This window comes from Glandiceps talaboti, unplaced genomic scaffold, assembly GCF_964340395.1.
Source record: "Glandiceps talaboti unplaced genomic scaffold, keGlaTala1.1 scaffold_46, whole genome shotgun sequence".
Lineage (NCBI taxonomy): Eukaryota > Metazoa > Hemichordata > Enteropneusta > Spengelidae > Glandiceps > Glandiceps talaboti.
Window position 1 is genome coordinate 8,180 of NW_027554299.1, and position 25,576 is coordinate 33,755.

Below are 25,576 nucleotides of genomic sequence, written 5' to 3' on the forward strand. Positions count from 1 at the left end.
AAAACCCGTCAGAACCGATCAAAACTTGTCAAAACCTGTCCAAACCTTTCAAAACCGGTCGAAAACCCATCCAAACTGGTCCAAAACCAGTGCAAACAAGTCAAAACTGATCAAAACCAGTCAACACCGGTTTAAAACCGGTCAAAACTGATCAAAACTGGTCAAAACCTGTCGCAAACCGGTTTAAAACAAGTGAAAACTGGTCAAAACCTGTGCAAACCTGTCAAACCGGTCCAAACCGGTCAAAAATAGGTGCAAACAACTCAAAACCCGTCAAAACAACTCAAAACCAGTCAAAACCCATCAAAACTTGTCAAAACCTGTCAAAACCTTTCAAAACCGGTCCAAACCGGTCGAAAACCAAGTGAAAACTGGTCAAAACTGGTCCAAACCTGTCCAAACCTGTCAAAACTGGTCTAAATGGGTCGAAAAACTGTCAAAACTGGTCAAAACCAGTCAAAACCTGTCCAAGACCATTCAAAACCAGTCAAAACCTGTCCAAACCTATCCAAAACCATTTTTAAACCAGTTAAAACTGAGTCAAAACTGGTCAAATCCGGTCCAAAACCAATGCAAGCAAGTCAAAACCGATCAAAACCTGTACAAACCTGTGCAAACCTGTCCAAAACAATTCCAAACCAGTCAAAACCTTTCCGAACCAGTCCAAAACCGATGTAAATGAGTCAAACCAGTCAAAACCAGTCAACACTGGTTTTAAACCGGTCAAAACAGATCAAAACTGGTCAAAACCTGTGCAAACATATCAAAACCGGTCCAAAACCTGTCCAAACCGATCCAAACCTGTCCAAAACCATTCCAAACCGGTCACAACCTGTCCAAACCTATGCAAACAAGACAAAAAAGGTCAAAACCTGTCCATACCGGTTTTAAACCAGTCAAAACCGATCATAATTAGTTAAAACATAAACAATACTGTCAAAACCCGACCAAACCGCAAACCGGTCGACACCTGTCCAAACCTGTTCTGTACAGGTTTAAATGAGTCAAAACCTGTGCAAACCTGTCCAAACGGTCCAAACGGGTCGAAAACCTATCCAAGGCGGACCAAAACTGGTGAAAATGAGTCAATACCGGTCAAAACCTTCCAAATTGGTTATATACAGGTGAAAACAGATCAAAACTGGTCAAAACCTGTCAAAACTGGTTCAAACCTGTCCAATTATCCAATACTGTACAAGTTTTGATATATTTTGTCTTCTTGAGACATGGCTTCCATGTAACAAGGACATGGGTGGGTATTTCCCAAATTACCATATTTATTCTTTTGAAAGAGAGAGAAAGGGTGGTTCAAAAGGTAGACCTAGTGGTGGGGTCATTGTTGGAATTTCGAATTGTATTTTGGCAGGTGTTGACTATGTAAATATTTCTATTAGCGATGCTTTATTTTTGCATCTAAAAGCAAACTACTTTGGATGGGATAAGGATATTTTGTTTGGGGCCTTGTACATTCCACCTGAAGGTTCTTCCGTATACAAGAATGAAAAGAACGGCATTAATGTTCTTGAAAACGAGTTAATTGATTTGAACTCTAAATATGAAAATGTTGATATTATACTTGTTGGGGATTTTAATGCTAGATGTGCAGAGTTATCTGATTACATTCTTGAGGATGATACGAGGTTTCTTCCTGTGGATGATTTTAGTTACGAATGTGATGCTTTTTGTGTTCCACGTCGATCTGAAGACAAAGTCATAAACAATTTTGGTAAAAGTTTGATGGCTTTATGCCGCACATTTTCTATACATTTACTTAATGGCAGATCGTGCCAAGATACCAAAGGTTCTTTTACATGTACAGCTAACCGTGGAAAAAGCGTGGTGGATTACATAATTGCATCATCATCACTTTTTGACTCTTTGTTTCACTTTAAAGTGGCAGATAGAGCCGAATCTGACCACTTCCCTTTGCAATGTGATCTGAAATGTAATTCATTTAAGAAGGATAAGAGTAGTTTAAAGGTTTGTGAATGGGGGAGATATTGCTGGAAAGATAACAAAAAAGAAAAATACATCAATAGTTTTGAGGCAGGTGTTGTGCAAGACCTTTTGAACGAATCACATACGTATGTAGGTTTGGATAACACGAAAGCTATAGATACGGTCATTGATGCGTTTCGCCTTGCTGGCGTTGATATGAAATGTAGGCAAGGTAATATGACGTCAAATTCCCATCGACAGCCTCCATGGTTTGATAATGTATGCCAGGAAATGAAAAAGTATATGTACACGAGTCTGAAAGAGTTTAGAAAAAATCGCTCAACGGAATCATTCGACACTTACAGAAAGAATCGCAATAAATTTAGATCTATTTGTAGAGAAAAGAAGAAAAATTACACGGACATACAGTTTAACAGATATCGCGACAACTGGAGATCTGTGGCTGGGACTGTCGGCATGTGGTCAGTAATAAAGCGGTATCGCAAAGGTGGTTTTGAAAGTGCGCCAATTTCAGGACAACAGTGGATAGATTACTTTTCCAGGTTGCATAATCCCCAAACTATGTCGTTTGGAGACACGTTTGAAGATGTAAATGAGTATAGGCATTTGAATTCCGAATCTGTACAAGTAAATGTAGATCTTTTGAATGCTAGAATTACTGATGAGGAAATTTTAACAGCTGTGAGTGAGCTGAAAAAGGGGAAAGCTCCGGGTCCAGATGGTATACCTTCAGAGTTTTATAAATGTACTGTCAACAGGCTATTGCCGTTAATGAGTGATTTATTCAACGACATTTTTGAAACTGGAGTCTTTCCTGAGGGGTGGTGTAGAGGGGTTATCATACCACTGTATAAAAAAGGTGTCAGGTCTGATCCGAATAATTACAGGGGTATAACTTTATTAGATGTGTTTGGGAAAGTGTTCTGTGCCATTTTGAATAAGAGATTGTACGTTTGGGCTGAAGACATCGGGTCTATCTCCAGTTGTCAGAGTGGTTTTAGAAAGGGTTTCTCTACTATGGATAATATTTTCACACTGTATGCCATAATTCAAAACTATCTGCGTAGACGTAGGGGTAAATTCTTCTGTTTATTTGTTGATTTCGCTAAGGCTTTCGATTCTGTTAATTACCATTATCTTTTCATTAAACTACAATCAATTGGTCTTTCGGGTAAAATGTTTAATATCATCAAGTCCATGTACGATGATGTGAAGTCATGTGTTAAATTGGATAGGGGGATTTCAGAGTATTTCAATTGTGGTATCGGAGTTAGACAAGGAAGCGTACTAAGCCCTGTACTTTTTTCTCTTTTCATCGATGAACTTTACCAAATAATTACAAAAGCAGGATTTAAGGGGGTGCAGCTTACACAAGACATGTTTGATTTATTTGTCCTGCTTTATGCAGATGATGTTGTGATATTTGCTGACACAGTTGTGGGTTTGCAGCGTTTGATTAACTGTCTGGGCCAATTCTGTGACAAGTGGAAACTTAAAGCAAACTTTAAGAAAACAAAGGTGGTAACATTTCGAAAGGGAGGTCATAGTTCAAGGAACGAAAAATGGCATTTAAATGGTACGAGTATCGAGGTGGTTAGCTACTATAACTATTTAGGACTGTTGTTATCATGTAGAAATAAGTGGTCTAAGGCAGTTAGTAATCTAGCTGATCAGGCCCGTAAAGCAATGTTTTCTATATTTAGTTTTGAGCGTAAAGTTGGCGTTATAACCCATGAGGTTTATTTTAAATTGTTTGATAGTCTAATCTTGCCTATTCTTTTGTATGGTTCTGAGCTTTGGGGATTTCAGCAGTTTATGCAAATTGAAATGGTACAACTTAAATATTGTAAACATTTTCTTGGAGTGCGACAAAACACTACAAATGAAGCGGTACTTGGGGATTGTGGCAGAACGCCAATTTTTGTAAAATCATTGACGAGATGTATAAAGTACTGGCTACGTCTTACTGAACTCCCCGATAACAGAGTTGCCAAACATGCTTATAAATTGATGCTGAAAATTGACGAAAGTGGTCACACGTCTTGGGCAACAGAAGTAAAAAATATTTTGCAATACTACGGTTTTGGTATAGTTTGGGTGTCACAGGGAGTGGGAGACACTATTTCTTTCGTAACGGAGTTCAGTCAGCGCGTATCCGATATTTATAAGCAAAATTGGTTTTCTGATGTTTGCTCCAAGGAGTCTTTAAATACATACTGTAATTTCAAGAGCGTATTAGAACCAGAAAAATATTTGTTGCAGCTTTCAGATGTAAGATACAGACATGCATTAGCGAGGATTCGATGTGGGAGTCATAAGTTACGTATACAGGAAGGTCGTCACAGCGGCTTAGATGTTACTGAGAGAATATGTGAAGTATGTTCAGAGGGTATAGAAGATGAATTTCATTTTCTATTAGTATGCCCTTTGTATCAAACAGTGAGGGAAGCTTTACTACCTCAGTATTACTGGATATTTCCTACACGTCAAAAGTTTTTCAATTTAATGAATGTGCAGTCTGCAATATTACTAAGAAACCTTGGTAAATTTATATACAAAGCAATGTACTTAAGAGAGGAATTCTATTCCAGCTAATGTCATTACACTCTTTCTGCTTGATGTATTATATTATTTTTTGGTCACGTAGGCCTGTGGCCTGTAGTGATAATAAACATATCAATGTAAAGGTTCAAACCTGTCGAAACCTATCGAAACCAGTCCAAAACTGGTGAAAACAAGTCAAAACCGATCAAAACCAGTCAACACCGGTTTAAAACCGATCAAAACTGGTCAAAACCTGTTCTGTACAGGTTTAAAACCAGTGAAAACTGGTCAAAACCTGTGCAAACCGGTTTAAAACCAGTGAAATCTGGTCAAAACCTGTGCAAACCTGTCAAACCGGTCCAAACCGGTCAAAAATTGGTGCAAACAACTCAAAACCCGTCAAAACCGATCAAAACTTGTCAAAACCTGTCCAAACCTTTCAAAACCGGTCCAAACCGGTCGAAAACCAGTGCAAACAAGTCAAAACTGATCAAAATCAGTCAACACTGGTTTTAAACCGGTCAAAACCTGTGCAAACATATCAAAACCGGTCCAAAACCTGTCCAAACCGGTCCAAACCTGTCCAAAACCATTCCAAACCGGTCACAACCTGTCCAAACCGGTCCAAAACCATTGCAAACAAGACAAAAAAGGTCAAAACCTGTCCATACCGGTTTTAAACCAGTCAAATCCGATCATAATTAGTTAAAATATAAACAATACTGTCAAAACCCGACCAAACCGCAAACCGGTCGACACCTGTCCAAACCTGTTCTGTACAGGTTTAAATGAGTCAAAACCTGTGCAAACCTGTCCAAACGGTCCAAACCGGTCGAAAACCTATCCAAGGCGGACCAAAACTGGTGAAAATGAGTCAATACCGGTCAAAACCTTCCAAATTGGTTATAAACAGGTGAAAACAGATCAAAACTGGTCAAAACCTGTCAAAACTGGTTCAAACCTGTCGAAACCTATCGAAACCATTCCAAAACTGGTGAAAACAAGTCAAAACCGATCAAAACCAGTCAACACCGGTTTAAAACCGGTCAAAACTGATCAAAACTGGTCAAAACCTGTCGCAAACCGGTTTAAAACAAGTGAAAACTTGTCAAAACCTGTGCAAACCTGTCAAACTGGTCCAAACCGGTCAAAAATAGGTGCAAACAACTCAAAACCCGTCAAAACCGATCAAAACTTGTCAAAACCTTTCAAAACCGGTCCAAACCGGTCGAAAACCAAGTGAAAACTGGTCAAAACTGGTCCAAACCTGTCCAAACCTGTCAAAACTGGTCTAAACGGGTCGTAAAACTGTCAAAACTGGTCAAAACCAGTCAAAACCTGTCCAAGACCATTCAAAACCAGTCAAAACCTGTCCAAACCTATCCAAAACCATTTTTAAACCAGTTAAAACTGAGTCAAAACTGGTCAAATCCGGTCCAAAACCAATGCAAGCAAGTCAAAACCGATCAAAACCTGTGCAAACCTGTGCAAACCTGTCCAAAACAATTCCAAACCAGTCAAAACCTTTCCGAACCAGTCCATAACCGATGTAAATGAGTCAAAACCAGTCAAAACCAGTCAACACTGGTTTTAAACCGGTCAAAACAGATCAAAACTGGTCAAAACCTGTGCAAACATATCAAAACCGGTCCAAAACCTGTCCAAACCGGTCCAAACCTGTCCAAAACCATTCCAAACCGGTCACAACCTGTCCAAACCTATGCAAACAAGACAAAAAAGGTCAAAACCTGTCCATACCGGTTTTAAACCAGTCAAATCCGATCATAATTAGTTAAAACATAAACAATACTGTCAAAACCCGACCAAACCGCAAACCGGTCGACACCTGTCCAAACCTGTTCTGTACAGGTTTAAATGAGTCAAAACCTGTGCAAACCTGTCCAAACGGCCCAAACCGGTCGAAAACCTATCCAAGGCGGACCAAAACTGGTGAAAATGAGTCAATACCGCTCAAAACCTTCCAAATTGGTTATAAACAGGTGAAAACAGATCAAAACTGGTCAAAACCTGTCAAACCGGTCCAAACCGGTCAAAAATTGGTGCAAACAACTCAAAACCCGTCAAAACCGATCAAAACTTGTCAAAACCTGTCCAAACCTTTCAAAACCGGTCCAAACCGGTCGAAAACCAGTGCAAACAAGTCAAAACTGATCAAAACCAGTCAACACTGGTTTTAAACCGGTCAAAACTGATCAAAACTGGTCAAAACCTGTGCAAACATATCAAAACCGGTCCAAAACCTGTCCAAACCGGTCCAAACCTGTCCAAAACCATTCCAAACAGGTCACAACCTGTCCAAACCGGTCCAAAACCATTGCAAACAAGACAACAAAGGTCAAAAGCTGTCCATACCGGTTTTAAACCAGTCAAATCCGATCATAATTAGTTAAAACATAAACAATACTGTCAAAACCCGACCAAACCGCAAACCGGTCGACACCTGTCCAAACCTGTTCTGTACAGGTTTAAATGAGTCAAAACCTGTGCAAACCTGTCCAAACGGTCCAAACCGGTCGAAAACCTATCCAAGGCGGACCAAAACTGATGAAAATGAGTCAATACCGGTCAAAACCTTCCAATTTGGTTATAAACAGGTGAAAACAGATCAAAACTGGTCAAAACCTGTCAAAACTGGTTCAAACCTGTCAAAACCTATCGAAACCATTCCAAAACTGGTGAAAACAAGTCAAAACCGATCAAAACCAGTCAACACAGGTTTAAAACCGGTCAAACCTGATCAAAACTGGTCAAAACCTGTCGCAAACCAGTTTAAAACCAGTGAAAACTGGTCAAAACCTGTGCAAACCTGTCAAACCGGTCCAAACCGGTCAAAAATAGGTGCAAACAACTCAAAACCCGTCAGAACCGATCAAAACTTGTCAAAACCTGTCCAAACCTTTCAAAACCGGTCGAAAACCCATCCAAACTGGTCCAAAACCAGTGCAAACAAGTCAAAACTGATCAAAACCAGTCAACACCGGTTTAAAACCGATCAAAACTGATCAAAACTGGTCAAAACCTGTCGCAAACCGGTTTAAAACCAGTGAAAACTGGTCAAAACCTGTGCAAACAGGTCAAACCTCTCCAAACCGGTCAAAAACCTATCCAAACCTGTCCAAAAAGGTGCAAACAACTCAAAACCCGTCAAAACCAGTCAAAACTTGTCAAAACCTGTCAAAACCTGTCCAAACCGGTCCAAACCGGTCCAAAACCTATCCAAACCGGTCCAAAACCAGTGCAAACAAGTCAAAACTGATCAAAACCAGTCAACACCTGTTTTAAACCGGTCAAAACTGATCAAAACTGGTCAAAACCTGTGCAAACATATCAAAAACGGTCCAAAACCTGTCCAAACCGGTCCAAACCTGTCCAAAACCATTCCAAACCGGTCACAACCTGTCCAAACCAGTCCAAAACCATTGCAAACAAGACAAAAAAGGTCAAAACCTGTCCATACCGGTTTTAAACCAGTCAAATCCGATCATAATTAGTTAAAACATAAACAATACAGTCAAAACCCGACAAAAACCGCAAACCTGTCGACACCTGTCCAAACCTGTTCTGTACAGGTTTAAATGAGTCAAAACCTGTGCAAACCTGTCCAAACGGTCCAAACCGGTCGAAAACCTATCCAAGGCGGTCCAAAACTGGTGAAAATGAGTCAATACCGGTCAAAACCTTCCAAATTGGTTATAAACAGGTGAAAACAGATCAAAACTGGTCAAAACCTGTCAAAACTGGTTCAAACCTGTCGAAACCTATCGAAATCATTCCAAAACTGGTGAAAACAAGTCAAAACCGATCAAAACCAGTCAACACTGGTTTAAAACCGGTCAAACCTGATCAAAACTGGTCAAAACCTGTCGCAAACCAGTTTAAAACCAGTGAAAACTGGTCAAAACCTGTGCAAACCTGTCAAACCGGTCCAAACCGGTCAAAACCGGTCGAAAACCCATCCAAACTGGTCCAAAACCAGTGCAAACAAGTCAAAACTGATCAAAACCAGTCAACACCGGTTTAAAACCGATCAAAACTGATCAAAACTGGTCAAAACCTGTCGCAAACCGGTTTAAAACCAGTGAAAACTGGTCAAAACCTGTGCAAACAGGTCAAACCTCTCCAAACCGGTCAAAAACCTATCCAAACCTGTCCAAAATAGGTGCAAACAACTCAAAACCCGTCAAAACCAGTCAAAACTTGTCAAAACCTGTCCAAACCTGTCCAAACCGGTCCAAACCGGTCCAAAACCTATCCAAACCGGTCCAAAACCAGTGCCAACAAGTCAAAACTGATCAAAACCAGTCAACACCGGTTCAAACCTATCGAAACCTATCGAAACCAGTCCAAAACTGGTGCAAACAAGTCAAAACCGATCAAAACCAGTCAACACAGGTTTAAAACCGGTCAAAACTGATCAAAACTGGTCAAAACCTGTCGCAAACCGGTTTAAAACCAGTGAAAACTGGTCAAAACCTGTGCAAACAGGTCAAACCTCTCCAAACCGGTCAAAAACCTATCCAAACCTGTCCAAAATAGGTGCAAACAACTCAAAACCCGTCAAAACCAGTCAAAACTTGTCAAAACCTGTCCAAACCTGTCCAAACCGGTCCAAACCGGTCCAAAACCTATCCAAACCGGTCCAAAACCAGTGCAAACAAGTCAAAACTGATCAAAACCATCAACACCGGTTTAAAACCGGTCAAAACTGATCAAAACTGGTTAAAACCTGTCAAAACCGGTTCAAACCTGTCGAAACCTATCGAAACCAGTCCAAAACTGGTGAAAACAAGTCAAAACCGATCAAAACCAGTCAACACAGGTTTAAAACCGGTCAAAACTGAACAAAACTGGTCAAAACCTGTCGCAAACCGGTTTAAAACAAGTGAAAACTGGTCAAAACCTGTGCAAACCTGTCAAACCGGTCCAAACCGGTCAAAAATAGGTGCAAACAACTCAAAACCCGTCAGAACCGATCAAAACTTGTCAAAACCTGTCCAAACCTTTCAAAACCGGTCGAAAACCCATCCAAACTGGTCCAAAACCAGTGCAAACAAGTCAAAACTGATCAAAACCAGTCAACACCGGTTTAAAACCGATCAAAACTGATCAAAACTGGTCAAAACCTGTTGCAAACCGGTTTAAAACAAGTGAAAACTGGTCTAAACCTGTGCAAACAGGTCAAACCTCTCCAAACCGGTCAAAAACCTATCCAAACCTGTCCAAAATAGGTGCAAACAACTCAAAACCCGTCAAAACCAGTCAAAACTTGTCAAAACCTATCCAAACCTGTCCAAACCGGTCCAAACCGGTCCAAAACCTATCCAAACTGGTCCAAAACCAGTGCAAACAAGTCAAAACTGATCAAAACCAGTCAACACCGGTTTAAAACCGGTCAAAACTGATCAAAACTGGTCAAAACCTGTCAAAACCGGTTCAAACCTGTCGAAACCTATCGAATCCAGTCCAAAACTGGTGCAAAAAAGTCAAAACCGATCAAAACCAGTCAACACAGGTTTAAAACCGGTCAAAACTGATCAAAACTGGTCAAAACCTGTCGCAAACCGGTTTAAAACAAGTGAAAACTGGTCAAAACCTGTGCAAACCTGTCAAACCGGTCCAAACCGGTCAAAAATAGGTGCAAACAACTCAAAACCCGTCAAAACCCATCAAAACTTGTCAAAACCTGTCAAAACCTTTCAAAACCGGTCCAAACCGGTCGAAAACCAAGTGAAAACTGGTCAAAACTGGTCCAAACCTGTCCAAACCTGTCAAAACTGGTCTAAATGGGTCGAAAAACTGTCAAAACTGGTCAAAACTGGTCAAAACCAGTCAAAACCTGTCCAAGACCATTCAAAACCAGTCAAAACCTGTCCAAACCTATCCAAAACCATTTTTAAACCAGTTAAAACTGAGTCAAAACTGGTCAAATCCGGTCCAAAACCAATGCAAGCAAGTCAAAACCGATCAAAACCTGTACAAACCTGTGCAAACCTGTCCAAAACAATTCCAAACCAGTCAAAACCTTTCCGAACCAGTCCAAAACCGATGTAAATGAGTCAAAACCAGTCAAAACCAGTCAACACTGGTTTTAAACCGGTCAAAACATATCAAAACTGGTCAAAACCTGTGCAAACATATCAAAACCGGTCCAAAACCTGTCCAAACCGGTCCAAACCTGTCCAAAACCATTCCAAACCGGTCACAACCTGTCCAAACCTATGCAAACAAGACAAAAAGGGTCAAAACCTGTCCATACCGGTTTTAAACCAGTCAAATCCGATCATAATTAGTTAAAACATAAACAATACTGTCAAAACCCGACCAAACCGCAAACCGGTCGACACCTGTCCAAACCTGTTCTGTACAGGTTTAAATGAGTCAAAACCTGTGCAAACCTGTCCAAACGGTCCAAACCGGTCGAAAACCTATCCAAGGCGGACCAAAACTGGTGAAAATGAGTCAATAAGTTTAAGTTTAAGTTTATTTATTTTCTAAAGCGCCTTTTCTATTTAAAATATTCAAAAGCGCTGCACATAAAATACAAAAACGTAAATAAGGTGAATGCTACAAAAACAAGTATACCGTTAACACCCTTAAAATGTCAAATGTTAAAAGGATAGTGAATGGTCATTAAAATTATAGACTGAGACTTGTTATAAAAGCCTTAAAAATGTCAAATATTAAAACGAACGTAAATGACCACTAAGATAATATAAATTTTGTACTCTGAGTCAAATAACCAAATCACAATTCATGATACATTTTAAAGAGGTGTGTTTTAAGTTTTCGTTTAAAATGTTCAAGTTCTGAAAGGTCTTTGAGATCATCAGGAATGGAATTCCATAGTCTAGGTCCTGCAATGGCCAGGGCACGATCATTAATCTTGTTATAAGAACGGGGAATTACAAGATTTCTAACGGAGTTTTTGCGTAAATTATAACGAGGCTTATCAGGGCGGACAAACATGTCACGAATATAAACAGGTGCTGCGTTATTTAGAGCTTTAAAAACTGTGAGGATAACTTTGAAATCAACTCTTGCCTTTACAGGAAGCCAGTGTAACTCAATGAGAGTTTTGGAGATACTGTCGTACTTTCTTAACCCTTTAACCACACGTGCCGCATTATTCTGAACTCGTTGCAACCTATCAAACAAGTATTGCGACATTCCAAACATTATGGTATTCGCATAATCTAGATGTGAAGTAATTAGAGAATGAACTAATGTTTCAGTTGCGCTTTGATTTAAATATTTCCGGATCTGATGAATATTGTGTAAGTTGTGGTTCACTTTCTTGCAGATTTGATTGACATGGCGATCCATTGATAGATTAGAGTCTAGCCATCCACCCAAATTACGTACATGGTCTACTACTTGTATTTGATCATTTCCGACTGCAATATGTTCAATTGTAGTCTTTGCTAATTGTTGAGGTGTTCCTAAGATCATGACTTCTGTTTTGCTATCGTTTAACTTGAGTCGATGTGTTGTCATCCAGGACTGAATATCCCGTATACACCTCTCTATACACATTGTGACCTCGGTTTGATCACTTATCCGGGGCTTGAACATCTTTACGAGTTGTGTGTCATCTGCGTAACCATGAGAAGTTATCATATGTTTGTTAATGACGTGAAATAGTGTACTGGAATAGGCTGTGAAAAGAACTGGACCGAGACAAGACCCTTGTGGGACTCCGAACTTCATTTGAACACTCTCAGATGTACTGCCAGATATCAAGACTCGTTGTGATCTGTTGACAAGATACGAAGATAGCCAATCGAGAGCGACATTTTGGATACCAAATTCTTTTTGCATAATGTCAATGAGTATATTATGGTCCACTGTGTCAAAGGCAGCACTCAAATCGAGGAGAACTAATAGTGCGACTTCTTTTCGACCCATGCACTCTAGTATGTCGGATACAACTTTACCAAGAACAGTCTCTGTACTGTGGTGTTGTCTGTATGCCGATTGGTGTATTGGTAACGGTGCATTAATCTGCATATGCTTGGTAAGTTGGTCGGCGACAACGCGTTCTACTAGTTTCGATATGAATGGGAGGTTGCTGACTGGTCTGTAATTGGATAGCTCAGTACCACCACCTGTTTTTTTAATCAGTGGTATTACTGTAGCTTCTTTCCACACAGCTGGAAAAGTGCCAATCTGAAGAGAACGGTTTGTCATACAGGTGATAATAGGTAGTAGAATGTTAACGTATTCTTTAAGTAACCAAGTGGGAATGGGATCACTTTGGCACTGCTTTGTCGGCGATTTAATTATGTATTTCTTTATTTCATCTGGCTTCAGAGGTGTGAATTTATTCAAGTGGGTGTCGACTATCCGTGATCTGAACCCATCCGTCAGGGCAGTATTTTCGCTGTTATTCAGCAAAGCATGATCGCATAGTGATGAATTAAGTATATCATTTCTGAATGCCTCTTTGTTTATTTTCTTGTATTGTCGGAAGGTAACAGTATTTTCTTCAATATGCCGGTTAATGTTGGACAGATGTGTGATTACAAAACAGTGATCTGAGATGTAGTGTCCGCTAACAGGTGGGGTGATGGATAGTCTGTTATCATCCCGTGTAATAATAAGGTCTAGGGTATTGCCTGATGTATGCGTTGGAACAGATACATGCTGTGTCAGGTTTCTTGACTGACATATGTCATTGAATTTATTTGCTGAGTGGTCGTTGACGTTGTTAACATGGATATTTAAATCGCCACATATTATGACAGGTTCACTGGAGTCTAGAATCTTGTCCAAATAATTTTCGAGTTCTTGTAGAAAGATATTCACACTGATCGGATGTACTGCAGAATATGGAGGTCGGTAGATTGACACCAAGTTGACTTTAATATCTTTATGCTTGGCCACCCATTGTGTGTATTCAAACGAACTTTCTTCTCCCGCTTTTACTCTTCTTACTTCGAACAAGTCTTCCCGATAAACCACTCCGACACCACCCCCGGTTCTATTTTGCCTGGGAAAATCGTTGATGTTATATGCAGGGGGGAGACAAGCTGACCGTGTTGCTGAATCTTTTACCCTCAACCAAGTCTCAGTGATAACGCAAATGTCAATACTGTTCTGGACAAGATAATCCTGAAAAATTTGACATTTATTTTTAATGGAACGGACATTTACTAGTCCAAGTGTTATGGACTTTGGCATCTTCTTATGGTGACACTTCGTAATTTTGGGGTACCGTAGGTTTGCAAATCGTAATCCATTGTTTATATCCCATGGTCTGCAACGTTGTTTCACCCCAGCGCGCTTTCCTCTGTAATGTTTCAAGATTCCAATCTCCTTTAATGTATGTGATAATTTTCTTGAAATTTCACCAGGTGATCTGAGTGCCAACAATGTCTCATTTGAATAACAAATTCTGACGTTCAAGTTCATTCTATTGTTCTCACTCTCCATATTGCCCACCATGTTCATGTCCAAAAATCGAGATCTTTCACAGCAAAAGTTCAACTTTTTAAAGACAGATTACTCACTGAATATAATACTAGAAGGATTAAAACTACAAACATCACACTCCTGGTATCTTCAATGGCACCAACCATGGTATCAAAAGGTCATTGTCAATGTAAAATCCTCATAAAATCCAATAAAATCAAGAGCTCAACAAATGCGTGGCTGCCAACACACGGCGCCTCATACATACCGGTCAAAACCTTCCAAATTGGTTATATACAGGTGAAAACAGATCAAAACTGGTCAAAACCTGTCAAAACTGGTTCAAACCTGTCGAAACCTATCGAAACCCGTCCAAAACTGGTGAAAACAAGTCAAAACCGATCAAAACCAGTCAACACCGGTTTAAAACCGATCAACACTGGTCAAAACCTGTCGCAAACCGGTTTAAAACCAGTGAAAACTGATCAAAACCTGTGCAAACCGGTTTAAAACCAGTGAAATCTGGTCAAAACCTGTGCAAACCTGTCAAACCGGTCCAAACCGGTCAAAAATAGGTGCAAACAACTCAAAACCCGTCAAAACCGATCAAAACTTGTCAAAACCTGTCCAAACCTTTCAAAACCGGTCCAAACCGGTCGAAAACCAGTGCAAACAAGTCAAAACTGATCAAAATCAGTCAACACTGGTTTTAAACCGGTCAAAACTGATCAAAACTGGTCAAAACCTGTGCAAACATATCAAAACCGGTCCAAAACCTGTCCAAACCGGTCCAAACCTGTCCAAAACCATTCCAAACCGGTCACAACCTGTCCAAACCGGTCCAAAACCATTGCAAACAAGACAAAAAAGGTCAAAACCTGTCCATACCTGTTTTAAACCAGTCAAATCCGATCATAATTAGTTAAAACATAAACAATACTGTCAAAACCCGACCAAACCGCAAACCGGTCGACACCTGTCCAAACCTGTTCTGTACAGGTTTAAATGAGTCAAAACCTGTGCAAACCTGTCCAAACGGTCCAAACCGGTCGAAAACCTATCCAAGGCGGACCAAAGATGGTGAAAATGAGTCAATACCGGTCAAAACCTTCCAAATTGGTGAAAACAGATCAAAACTGGTCAAAACCTGTCAAAACTGGTTCAAACCTGTCGAAACCTATCGAAACCATTCCAAAACTGGTGAAAACAAGTCAAAACCGATCAAAACCAGTCAACACTGGTTTAAAACCGGTCAAACCTGATCAAAACTGGTCAAAACCTGTCGCAAACCAGTTTAAAACAAGTGAAAACTGGTCAAAACCTGTGCAAACCTGTCAAATCGGTCCAAACCGGTCAAAAATAGGTGCAAACAACTCAAAACCCGTCAGAACCGATCAAAACTTGTCAAAACCTGTCCAAACCTTTCAAAACCGGTCGAAAACCCATCCACACTGGTCCAAAACCAGTGCAAACAAGTCAAAACTGATCAAAACCAGTCAACACCGGTTTAAAACCGATCAAAACTGATCAAAACTGGTCAAAACCTGTCGCAAACCGGTTTAAAACCAGTGAAAACTGGTCCAAACCTGTGCAAACAGGTCAAACCTCTCCAAACCGGTCAAAAACCTATCCAAACCTGTCCAAAATAGGTGCAAACAATTCAAAACCCGTCAAAACCAGTAAAAACTTGTCAAAACCTGTCCAAACCTGTCCAAACCGGTCCAAACCGGTCCAAAACCTATCCAAACCGGTCCAAAATCAGTGCAAACAAGTCAAAACTGATCAAAACCAGTCAACACCGGTTTAAAACTGGTCAAAACCTGTCAAAACCGGTTCAAACCTGTCGAAACCTATCGAAACCAGTCCAAAACTGGTGCAAACAAGTCAAAACCGATCAAAACCAGTCAACACAGGTTTAAAACCGGTCAAAACTGATCAAAACTGGTCAAAACCTGTCGCAAACCGGTTTAAAACAAGTGAAAACTGGTCAAAACCTGTGCAAACCTGTCAAACCGGTCCAAACCGGTCAAAAATAGGTGCAAACAACTCAAAACCCGTCAAAACCCATCAAAACTTGTCAAAACCTGTCAAAACCTTTCAAAACCGGTCGAAAACCCATCCAAACTGGTCCAAAACCAGTGCAAACAAGTCAAAACTGATCAAAACCAGTCAACACCGGTTTAAAACCGATCAAAACTGATCAAAACTGGTCAAAACCTGTCGCAAACCGGTCAAACCTCTCCAAACCGGTCAAAAACCTATCCAAACCTGTCCAAAATAGGTGCAAACAACTCAAAACCCGTCAAAACCAGTCAAAACTTGTCAAAACCTGTCCAAACCTGTCCAAACCGGTCCAAACCGGTCCAAAACCTATCCAAACCGGTCCAAAATCAGTGCAAACAAGTCAAAACTGATCAAAACCAGTCAACATCGGTTTAAAACTGGTCAAAACCTGTCAAAACCGGTTCAAACCTGTCGAAACCTATCGAAACCAGTCCAAAACTGGTGCAAACAAGTCAAAACCGATCAAAACCAGTCAACACAGGTTTAAAACCGGTCAAAACTGATCAAAACTGGTCAAAACCTGTCGCAAACCGGTTTAAAACAAGTGAAAACTGGTCAAAACTTGTGCAAACCTGTCAAACCGGTCCAAACCGGTCAAAAATAGGTGCAAACAACTCAAAACCCGTCAAAACCGATCAAAACTTGTCAAAACCTGTCAAAACCTTTCAAAACCGTTCCAAACCGGTCGAAAACCAAGTGAAAACTGGTCAAAACTGGTCCAAACCTGTCCAAACCTGTCAAAACCGGTCGAAAACCCATCCAAACTGGTCCAAAACCAGTGCAAACAAGTCAAAACTGATCAAAACCAGTCAACACCGGTTTAAAACCGATCAAAACTGATCAAAACTGGTCAAAACCTGTCGCAAACCGGTTTAAAACCAGTTAAAACTGGTCAAAACCTGTGCAAACAGGTCAAACCTCTCCAAACCGGTCAAATACCTATCCAAACCTGTCCAAAATAGGTGCAAACAACTAAAAACCCGTCAAAACCAGTCAAAACTTGTCAAAACCTGACCAAACCTGTCCAAACCGGTCCAAACCGGTCCAAAACCTATCCAAACCGGTCCAAAACCAGTGCAAACAAGTCAAAACTGATCAAAACCAGTCAACATCGGTTTAAAACTGGTCAAAACCTGTCAAAACCGGTTCAAACCTGTCGAAACCTATCGAAACCAGTCCAAAACTGGTGCAAACAAGTCAAAACCGATCAAAACCAGTCAACACAGGTTTAAAACCGGTCAAAACTGATCAAAACTGGTCAAAACCTGTCGCAAAACCGGTTTAAAACAAGTGAAAACTGGTCAAAACCTGTGCAAACCTGTCAAACCGGTCCAAACCGGTCAAAAATAGGTGCAAACAACTCAAAACCCGTCAAAACCGATCAAAACTTGTCAAAACCTTTCAAAACCGGTCAAAACCGGTCCAAACCGGTCGAATACCCATCCAAACTGATCCAAAACCAGTGCAAACAAGTCAAAACTGATCAAAACCAGTCAACACCGGTTTAAAACCGATCAAAACTGATCAAAACTGGTCAAAACCTGTTGCAAACCGGTTTAAAACCAGTTAAAACTGGTCAAAACCTGTGCAAACAGGTCAAACCTCTCCAAACCGGTCAAAAACCTATCCAAACCTGTCCAAAATAGGTGCAAACAACTCAAAACCCGTCAAAACCAGTCAAACCTTGTCAAAACCTGTCCAAACCTGTCCAAACCGGTCCAAACCGGTCCAAAACCTATCCAAACCGGTCCAAAACCAGTGCAAACAAGTCAAAACTGATCAAAACCAGTCAACACCGGTTTAAAACTGGTCAAAACCTGTCAAAACCGGTTCAAACCTGTCGAAACCGATCAAAACCAATCAACACAGGCTTAAAACCGGTCAAAACTGATCAAAACTGGTCAAAACCTGTCGCAAAACCGGTTTAAAACAAGTGAAAACTGGTCAAAACCTGTGCAAACCTGTCAAACCGGTCCAAACCGGTCAAAAATAGGTGCAAACAACTCAAAACCCGTCAAAACCGATCAAAACTTGTCAAAACCTTTCAAAACCGGTCAAAACCGATCGAAAACCAAGTGAAAACTGGTCAAAACTGGTCCAAACCTGTCCAAACCTGTCAAAACTGGTTCAAACCTGTCGAAACCTATCGAAACCATTCCAAAACTGGTGAAAACAAGTCAAAACCGATCAAAACCAGTCAACACCGGTTTAAAACCGGTCAAACCTGATCAAAACTGGTCAAAACCTGTCGCAAACCAGTTTAAAACCAGTGAAAACTGGTCAAAATCTGTGCAAACCTGTCAAACCGGTCCAAACCGGTCAAAGATAGGTGCAAACAACTCAAAACCCGTCAAAACCGATCAAAACTTGCCAAAACCTGTCCAAACCTTTCAAAACCGGTCCAAACCGGTCGAATACCCATCCAAACTGATCCAAAACCAGTGCAAACAAGTCAAAACTGATCAAAACCAGTCAACACCGGTTTAAAACCGATCAAAACTGATCAAAACTGGTCAAAACCTGTCGCAAACCGGTTTAAAACCAGTTAAAACTGGTCAAAACCTGTGCAAACAGGTCAAACCTCTCCAAACCGGTCAAAAACCTATCCAAACCTGTCCAAAATAGGTGCAAACAACTCAAAACCCGTCAAAACCAGTCAAAACTTGTCAAAACCTGTCCAAACCTGTCCAAACCGGTCCAAACCGGTCCAAAACCTATCCAAACCGGTCCAAAACCAGTGCAAACAAGTCAAAACTGATCAAAACCAGTCAACACCTGTTTAAAACTGGTCAAAACCTGTCAAAACCGGTTCAAACCTGTCGAAACCTATCGAAACCAGTTCAAAACTGGTGCAAACAAGTCAAAACCGATCAAAACCAGTCAACACAGGTTTAAAACCGGTCAAAACTGATCAAAACTGGTCAAAACCTATCGCAAAACCGGTTTAAAACAAGTGAAAACTGGTCAAAACCTGTGCAAACCTGTCACACCGGTCCAAACCGGTCAAAAATAGGTGCAAACAACTCAAAACCCGTCAAAACCGATCAAAACTTGTCAAAACCTTTCAAAACCGGTCAAAACCGATCGAAAACCAAGTGAAAACTGGTCAAAACTGGTCCAAACCTGTCCAAACCTGTCAAAACTGGTTCAAACCTGTCGAAACCTATCGAAACCATTCCAAAACTGGTGAAAACAAGTCAAAACCGATCAAAACCAGTCAACACCGGTTTAAAACCGGTCAAACCTGATCAAAACTGGTCAAAACCTGTCGCAAACCAGTTTAAAACCAGTGAAAACTGGTCAAAATCTGTGCAAACCTGTCAAACCGGTCCAAACCGGTCAAAAATAGGTGCAAACAACTCAAAACCCGTCAAAACCGATCAAAACTTGCCAAAACCTGTCCAAACCTTTCAAAACCGGTCCAAACCGGTCGAATACCCATCCAAACTGATCCAAAACCAGTGCAAACAAGTCAAAACTGATCAAAACCAGTCAACACCGGTTTAAAACCGATCAAAACTGATCAAAACTGGTCAAAACCTGTCGCAAACCGGTTTAAAACCAGTTAAAACTGGTCAAAACCTGTGCAAACAGGTCAAACCTCTCCAAACCGGTCAAAAACCTATCCAAACCTGTCCAAAATAGGTGCAAACAACTCAAAACCCGTCAAAACCGATCAAAACTTGTCAAAACCTGTCCAAACCTTTCAAAACCGGTCCAAACCGGTCGAAAACCAGTGCAAACAAGTCAAAACTGATCAAAATCAGTCAACACTGGTTTTAAACCGTTCAAAACTGATCAAAACTGGTCAAAACCTGTGCAAACATATCAAAACCGGTCCAAAACCTGTCCAAACCGGTCCAAACCTGTCCAAAACCATTCCAAACCGGTCACAACCTGTCCAAACCGGTCCAAAACCATTGCAAACAAGACAAAAAAGGTCAAAACCTGTCCATACCTGTTTTAAACCAGTCAAATCCGATCATAATTAGTTAAAACATAAACAATACTGTCAAAACCCGACCAAACCGCAAACCGGTCGACACCTGTCCAAACCTGTTCTGTACAGGTTTAAATGAGTCAAAACCTGTGCAAACCTGTCCAAACGGTCCAAACCGGTCGAAAACCTATCCAAGGCGGACCAAAACTGGTGAAAATGAGTCAATACCGGTCAAAACCTTCCAAATTGGTGAAAACAGATCAAAACTGGTCAAAACCTGTCAAAACTGGTTCAAACCTGTCGAAACCTATCGAAACCATTCCAAAACTGGTGAAAACAAGTCAAAACCGATCAAAACCAGTCAACACTGGTTTAAAACCGGTCAAACCTGATCAAAACTGGTCAAAACCTGTCGCAAACCAGTTTAAAACAAGTGAAAACTGGTCAAAACCTGTGCAAACCTGTCAAATCGGTCCAAACCGGTCAAAAATAGGTGCAAACAACTCAAAACCCGTCAGAACCTATCAAAACTTGTCAAAACCTGTCCAAACCTTTCAAAACCGGTCGAAAACCCATCCACACTGGTCCAAAACCAGTGCAAACAAGTCAAAACTGATCAAAACCAGTCAACACCGGTTTAAAACCGATCAAAACTGATCAAAACTGGTCAAAACCTGTCGCAAACCGGTTTAAAACCAGTGAAAACTGGTCAAAACCTGTGCAAACAGGTCAAACCTCTCCAAACCGGTCAAAAACCTATCCAAACCTGTCCAAAATAGGTGCAAACAATTCAAAACCCGTCAAAACCAGTAAAAACTTGTCAAAACCTGTCAAAACCTGTCCAAACCGGTCCAAACCGGTCCAAAACCTATCCAAACCGGTCCAAAATCAGTGCAAACAAGTCAAAACTGATCAAAACCAGTCAACACCGGTTTAAAACTGGTCAAAACCTGTCAAAACCGGTTCAAACCTGTCGAAACCTATCGAAACCAGTCCAAAACTGGTGCAAACAAGTCAAAACCGATCAAAACCAGTCAACACAGGTTTAAAACCGGTCAAAACTGATCAAAACTGGTCAAAACCTGTCGCAAACCGGTTTAAAACAAGTGAAAACTGGTCAAAACCTGTGCAAACCTGTCAAACCGGTCCAAACCGGTCAAAAATAGGTGCAAACAACTCAAAACCCGTCAAAACCCATCAAAACTTGTCAAAACCTGTCAAAACCTTTCAAAACCGGTCGAAAACCCATCCAAACTGGTCCAAAACCAGTGCAAACAAGTCAAAACTGATCAAAACCAGTCAACACCGGTTTAAAACCGATCAAAACTGATCAAAACTGGTCAAAACCTGTCGCAAACCGGTCAAACCTCTCCAAACCGGTCAAAAACCTATCCAAACCTGTCCAAAATAGGTGCAAACAACTCAAAACCCGTCAAAACCAGTCAAAACTTGTCAAAACCTGTCCAAACCTGTCCAAACCGGTCCAAACCGGTCCAAAACCTATCCAAACCGGTCCAAAATCAGTGCAAACAAGTCAAAACTGATCAAAACCAGTCAACATCGGTTTAAAACTGGTCAAAACCTGTCAAAACCGGTTCAAACCTGTCAAAACCTATAGAAACCAGTCCAAAACTGGTGCAAACAAGTCAAAACCGATCAAAACCAGTCAACACAGGTTTAAAACCGGTCAAAACTGATCAAAACTGGTCAAAACCTGTCGCAAACCGGTTTAAAACAAGTGAAAACTGGTCAAAACCTGTGCAAACCTGTCAAACCGGTCCAAACCGGTCAAAAATAGGTGCAAACAACTCAAAACCCGTCAAAACCGATCAAAACTTGTCAAAACCTGTCAAAACCTTTCAAAACCGTTCCAAACCGGTCGAAAACCAAGTGAAAACTGGTCAAAACTGGTCCAAACCTGTCCAAACCTGTCAAAACCGGTCGAAAACCCATCCAAACTGGTCCAAAACCAGTGCAAACAAGTCAAAACTGATCAAAACCAGTCAACACCGGTTTAAAACCGATCAAAACTGATCAAAACTGGTCAAAACCTGTCGCAAACCGGTTTAAAACCAGTTAAAACTGGTCAAAACCTGTGCAAACAGGTCAAACCTCTCCAAACTGGTCAAATACCTATCCAAACCTGTCCAAAATAGGTGCAAACAACTCAAAACCCGTCAAAACCAGTCAAAACTTGTCAAAACCTGACCAAACCTGTCCAAACCGGTCCAAACCGGTCCAAAACCTATCCAAACCGGTCCAAAACCAGTGCAAACAAGTCAAAACTGATCAAAACCAGTCAACATCGGTTTAAAACTGGTCAAAACCTGTCAAAACCGGTTCAAACCTGTCGAAACCTATCGAAACCAGTCCAAAACTGGTGCAAACAAGTCAAAACCGATCAAAACCAGTCAACACAGGTTTAAAACCGGTCAAAACTGATCAAAACTGGTCAAAACCTGTCGCAAAACCGGTTTAAAACAAGTGAAAACTGGTCAAAACCTGTGCAAACCTGTCAAACCGGTCCAAACCGGTCAAAAATAGGTGCAAACAACTCAAAACCCGTCAAAACCGATCAAAACTTGTCAAAACCTTTCAAAACCGGTCAAAACCGATCGAAAACCAAGTGAAAACTGGTCAAAACTGGTCCAAACCTGTCCAAACCTGTCAAAACTGGTTCAAACCTGTCGAAACCTATCGAAACCATTCCAAAACTGGTGAAAACAAGTCAAAACCGATCAAAACCAGTCAACACCGGTTTAAAACCGGTCAAACCTGATCAAAACTGGTCAAAACCTGTCGCAAACCAGTTTAAAACCAGTGAAAACTGGTCAAAATCTGTGCAAACCTGTCAAACCGGTCCAAACCGGTCAAAAATAGGTGCAAACAACTCAAAACCCGTCAAAACCGATCAAAACTTGCCAAAACCTGTCCAAACCTTTCAAAACCGGTCCAAACCGGTCGAATACCCATCCAAACTGATCCAAAACCAGTGCAAACAAGTCAAAACTGATCAAAACCAGTCAACACCGGTTTAAAACCGATCAAAACTGATCAAAACTGGTCAAAACCTGTCGCAAACCGGTTTAAAACCAGTTAAAACTGGTCAAAACCTGTGCAAACAGGTCAAACCTCTCCAAACCGGTCAAAAACCTATCCAAACCTGTCCAAAATAGGTGCAAACAACTCAAAACCCGTCAAAACCAGTCAAAACTTGTCAAAACCTGTCCAAACCTGTCCAAACCGGTCCAAACCGGTCCAAAACCTATCCAAACCGGTCCAAAACCAGTGCAAACAAGTCAAAACTGATCAAAACCAGTCAACACCGGTTTAAAACTGGTCAAAACCTGTCAAAACCGGTTCAAACCTGTCGAAACCGATCAAAACTTGTCAAAACCTTTCAAAACCGGTCAAAACCGATCGAAAACCAAGTGAAAACTGGTCAAAACTGGTCCAAACCTGTCCAAACCTGTCAAAACTGGTTCAAACCTGTCGAAACCTATCGAAACCATTCCAAAACTGGTGAAAACAAGTCAAAACCGATCAAAACCAGTCAACACCGGTTTAAAACCGGTCAAACCTGATCAAAACTGGTCAAAACCTGTCGCAAACCAGTTTAAAACCAGTGAAAACTGGTCAAAACCTGTGCAAACCTGTCAAACCGGTCCAAACCGGTCAAAAATAGGTGCAAACAACTCAAAACCCGTCAAAACCGATCAAAACTTGTCAAAACCTTTCAAAACCGGTCAAAACCGATCGAAAACCAAGTGAAAACTGGTCAAAACTGGTCAAAACCTGTCCAAACCTGTCAAAACTGGTTCAAACCTGTCGAAACCTATCGAAACCATTCCAAAACTGGTGAAAACAAGTCAAAACCGATCAAAACCAGTCAACACCGGTTTAAAACCGGTCAAACCTGATCAAAAATGGTTAAAACCTGTCGCAAACCAGTTTAAAACCAGTGAAAACTGGTCAAAACCTGTGCAAACCTGACAAACCGGTCCAAACTGGTCAAAAATAGGTGCAAACAACTCAAAACCCGTCAGAACCGATCTAAACTTGTCAAAACCTGTCCAAACCTTTCAAAACCGGTCGAAAACCCATCCAAACTGGTCCAAAACCAGTGCAAACAAGTCAAAACTGATCAAAACTGGTCAAAACCAGTCGCAAACAGGTTTAAAACCAGTTAAAACTGGTCAAAACCTGTGCAAACAGGTCAAACCTCTCCAAACCGGTCAAAAACCTATCCAAACCTGTCCAAAATAGGTGCAAACAACTCAAAACCCGTCAAAACCAGTCAAAACTTGTCAAAACCTGTCAAAACCTGTCCAAACCGGTCCAAACCGGTCCAAAACCTATCCAAACCGGTCCAAAACCAGTGCAAACAAGTCAAAACTGATCAAAACCAGTCAACACCGGTTTAAAACCGGTCAAAACTGATCAAAACTGGTCAAAACCTGTCAAAACCGGTTCAAACCTGTCGAAACCTATCGAAACTAGTCCAAAACTGGTGCAAACAAGTCAAAACCGATCAAAACCAGTCAACACAGGTTTAAAACCGGTCAAAACTGATCAAAACTGGTCAAAACCTGTCGCAAACCGGTTTAAAACAAGTGAAAATTTGTCAAAACCTGTGCAAACCTGTCAAACTGGTCCAAACCGGTCAAAAATAGGTGCAAACAACTCAAAACCCGTCAAAACCGATCAAAACTTGTCAAAACCTTTCAAAACCGGTCCAAACCGGTCGAAAACCAAGTGAAAACTGGTCAAAACTGATCCAAACCTGTCCAAACCTGTCAAAACTGGTGTAAATGGGTCGTAAAACTGTCAAAACTGGTCAAAACTGGTCAAAACCAGTCAACACCGGTTTAAAACCGGTCAAAACTGATCAAAACTGGTCAAAACCTGTCAAAACCGGTTCAAACCTGTTGAAACCTATCGAAACCAGTCCAAAACTGGTGCAAACAAGTCAAAACCGATCAAAACCAGTCAACACTGGTTTTAAACCGGTCAAAACAGATCAAAACTGGTCAAAACCTGTGCAAACATATCAAAACCGGTCCAAAACCTGTCCAAACCGGTCCAAACCTGTCCAAAACCATTCCAAACCGGTCACAACCTGTCCAAACCTATGCAAACAAGACAAAAAAGGTCAAAACCTGTCCATACCGGTTTTAAACCAGTCAAATCCGATCATAATTAGTTAAAACAATACTGTCAAAACCCGACCAAACCGCAAACCGGTCGACACCTGTCCAAACCTGTTCTGTACAGGTTTAAATGAGTCAAAACCTGTGCAAACCTGTCCAAACGGTCCAAACCGGTCGAAAACCTATCCAAGGCGGACCAAAACTGGTGAAAATGAGTCAATACCGGTCAAAACCTTCCAAATTGGTTATATACAGGTGAAAACAGATCAAAACTGGTCAAAACCTGTCAAAACTGGTTCAAACCTGTCGGAACCTATCGAAACCAGTCCAAAACTGGTGAAAACAAGTCAAAACCGATCAAAACTGGTCAAAACCTGTCGCAAACTAGTTTAAAACCAGTGAAAACTGGTCAAAACCTGTGCAAACCGGTTTAAAACCAGTGAAATCTGGTCAAAACCTGTGCAACCTGTCAAACCTGTCCAAACCG

The 25,576-nt window shown here is 40.9% G+C and overlaps 1 protein-coding gene across 1 annotated transcript; it reads right to left on the reverse strand.

Moving 5' to 3' along the window:
- Nucleotides 1-11,268: 11,268 nt before the first annotated feature.
- Nucleotides 11,269-13,956, reverse strand: LOC144453294 (uncharacterized). Its single transcript, XM_078144552.1, has one exon. It carries the CDS (start codon nucleotides 13,954-13,956, stop codon nucleotides 11,269-11,271), a length of 2,688 nt encoding a protein of 895 aa, XP_078000678.1.
- Nucleotides 13,957-25,576: the final 11,620 nt, after the last annotated feature.

Coding starts and splice junctions, on each gene's coding strand:
- LOC144453294 (XM_078144552.1), bottom strand. CDS start 13,956: ATGGAGAGTGAGAACAATAGAATGAACTTGAACGTCAGAATTTGTTAT.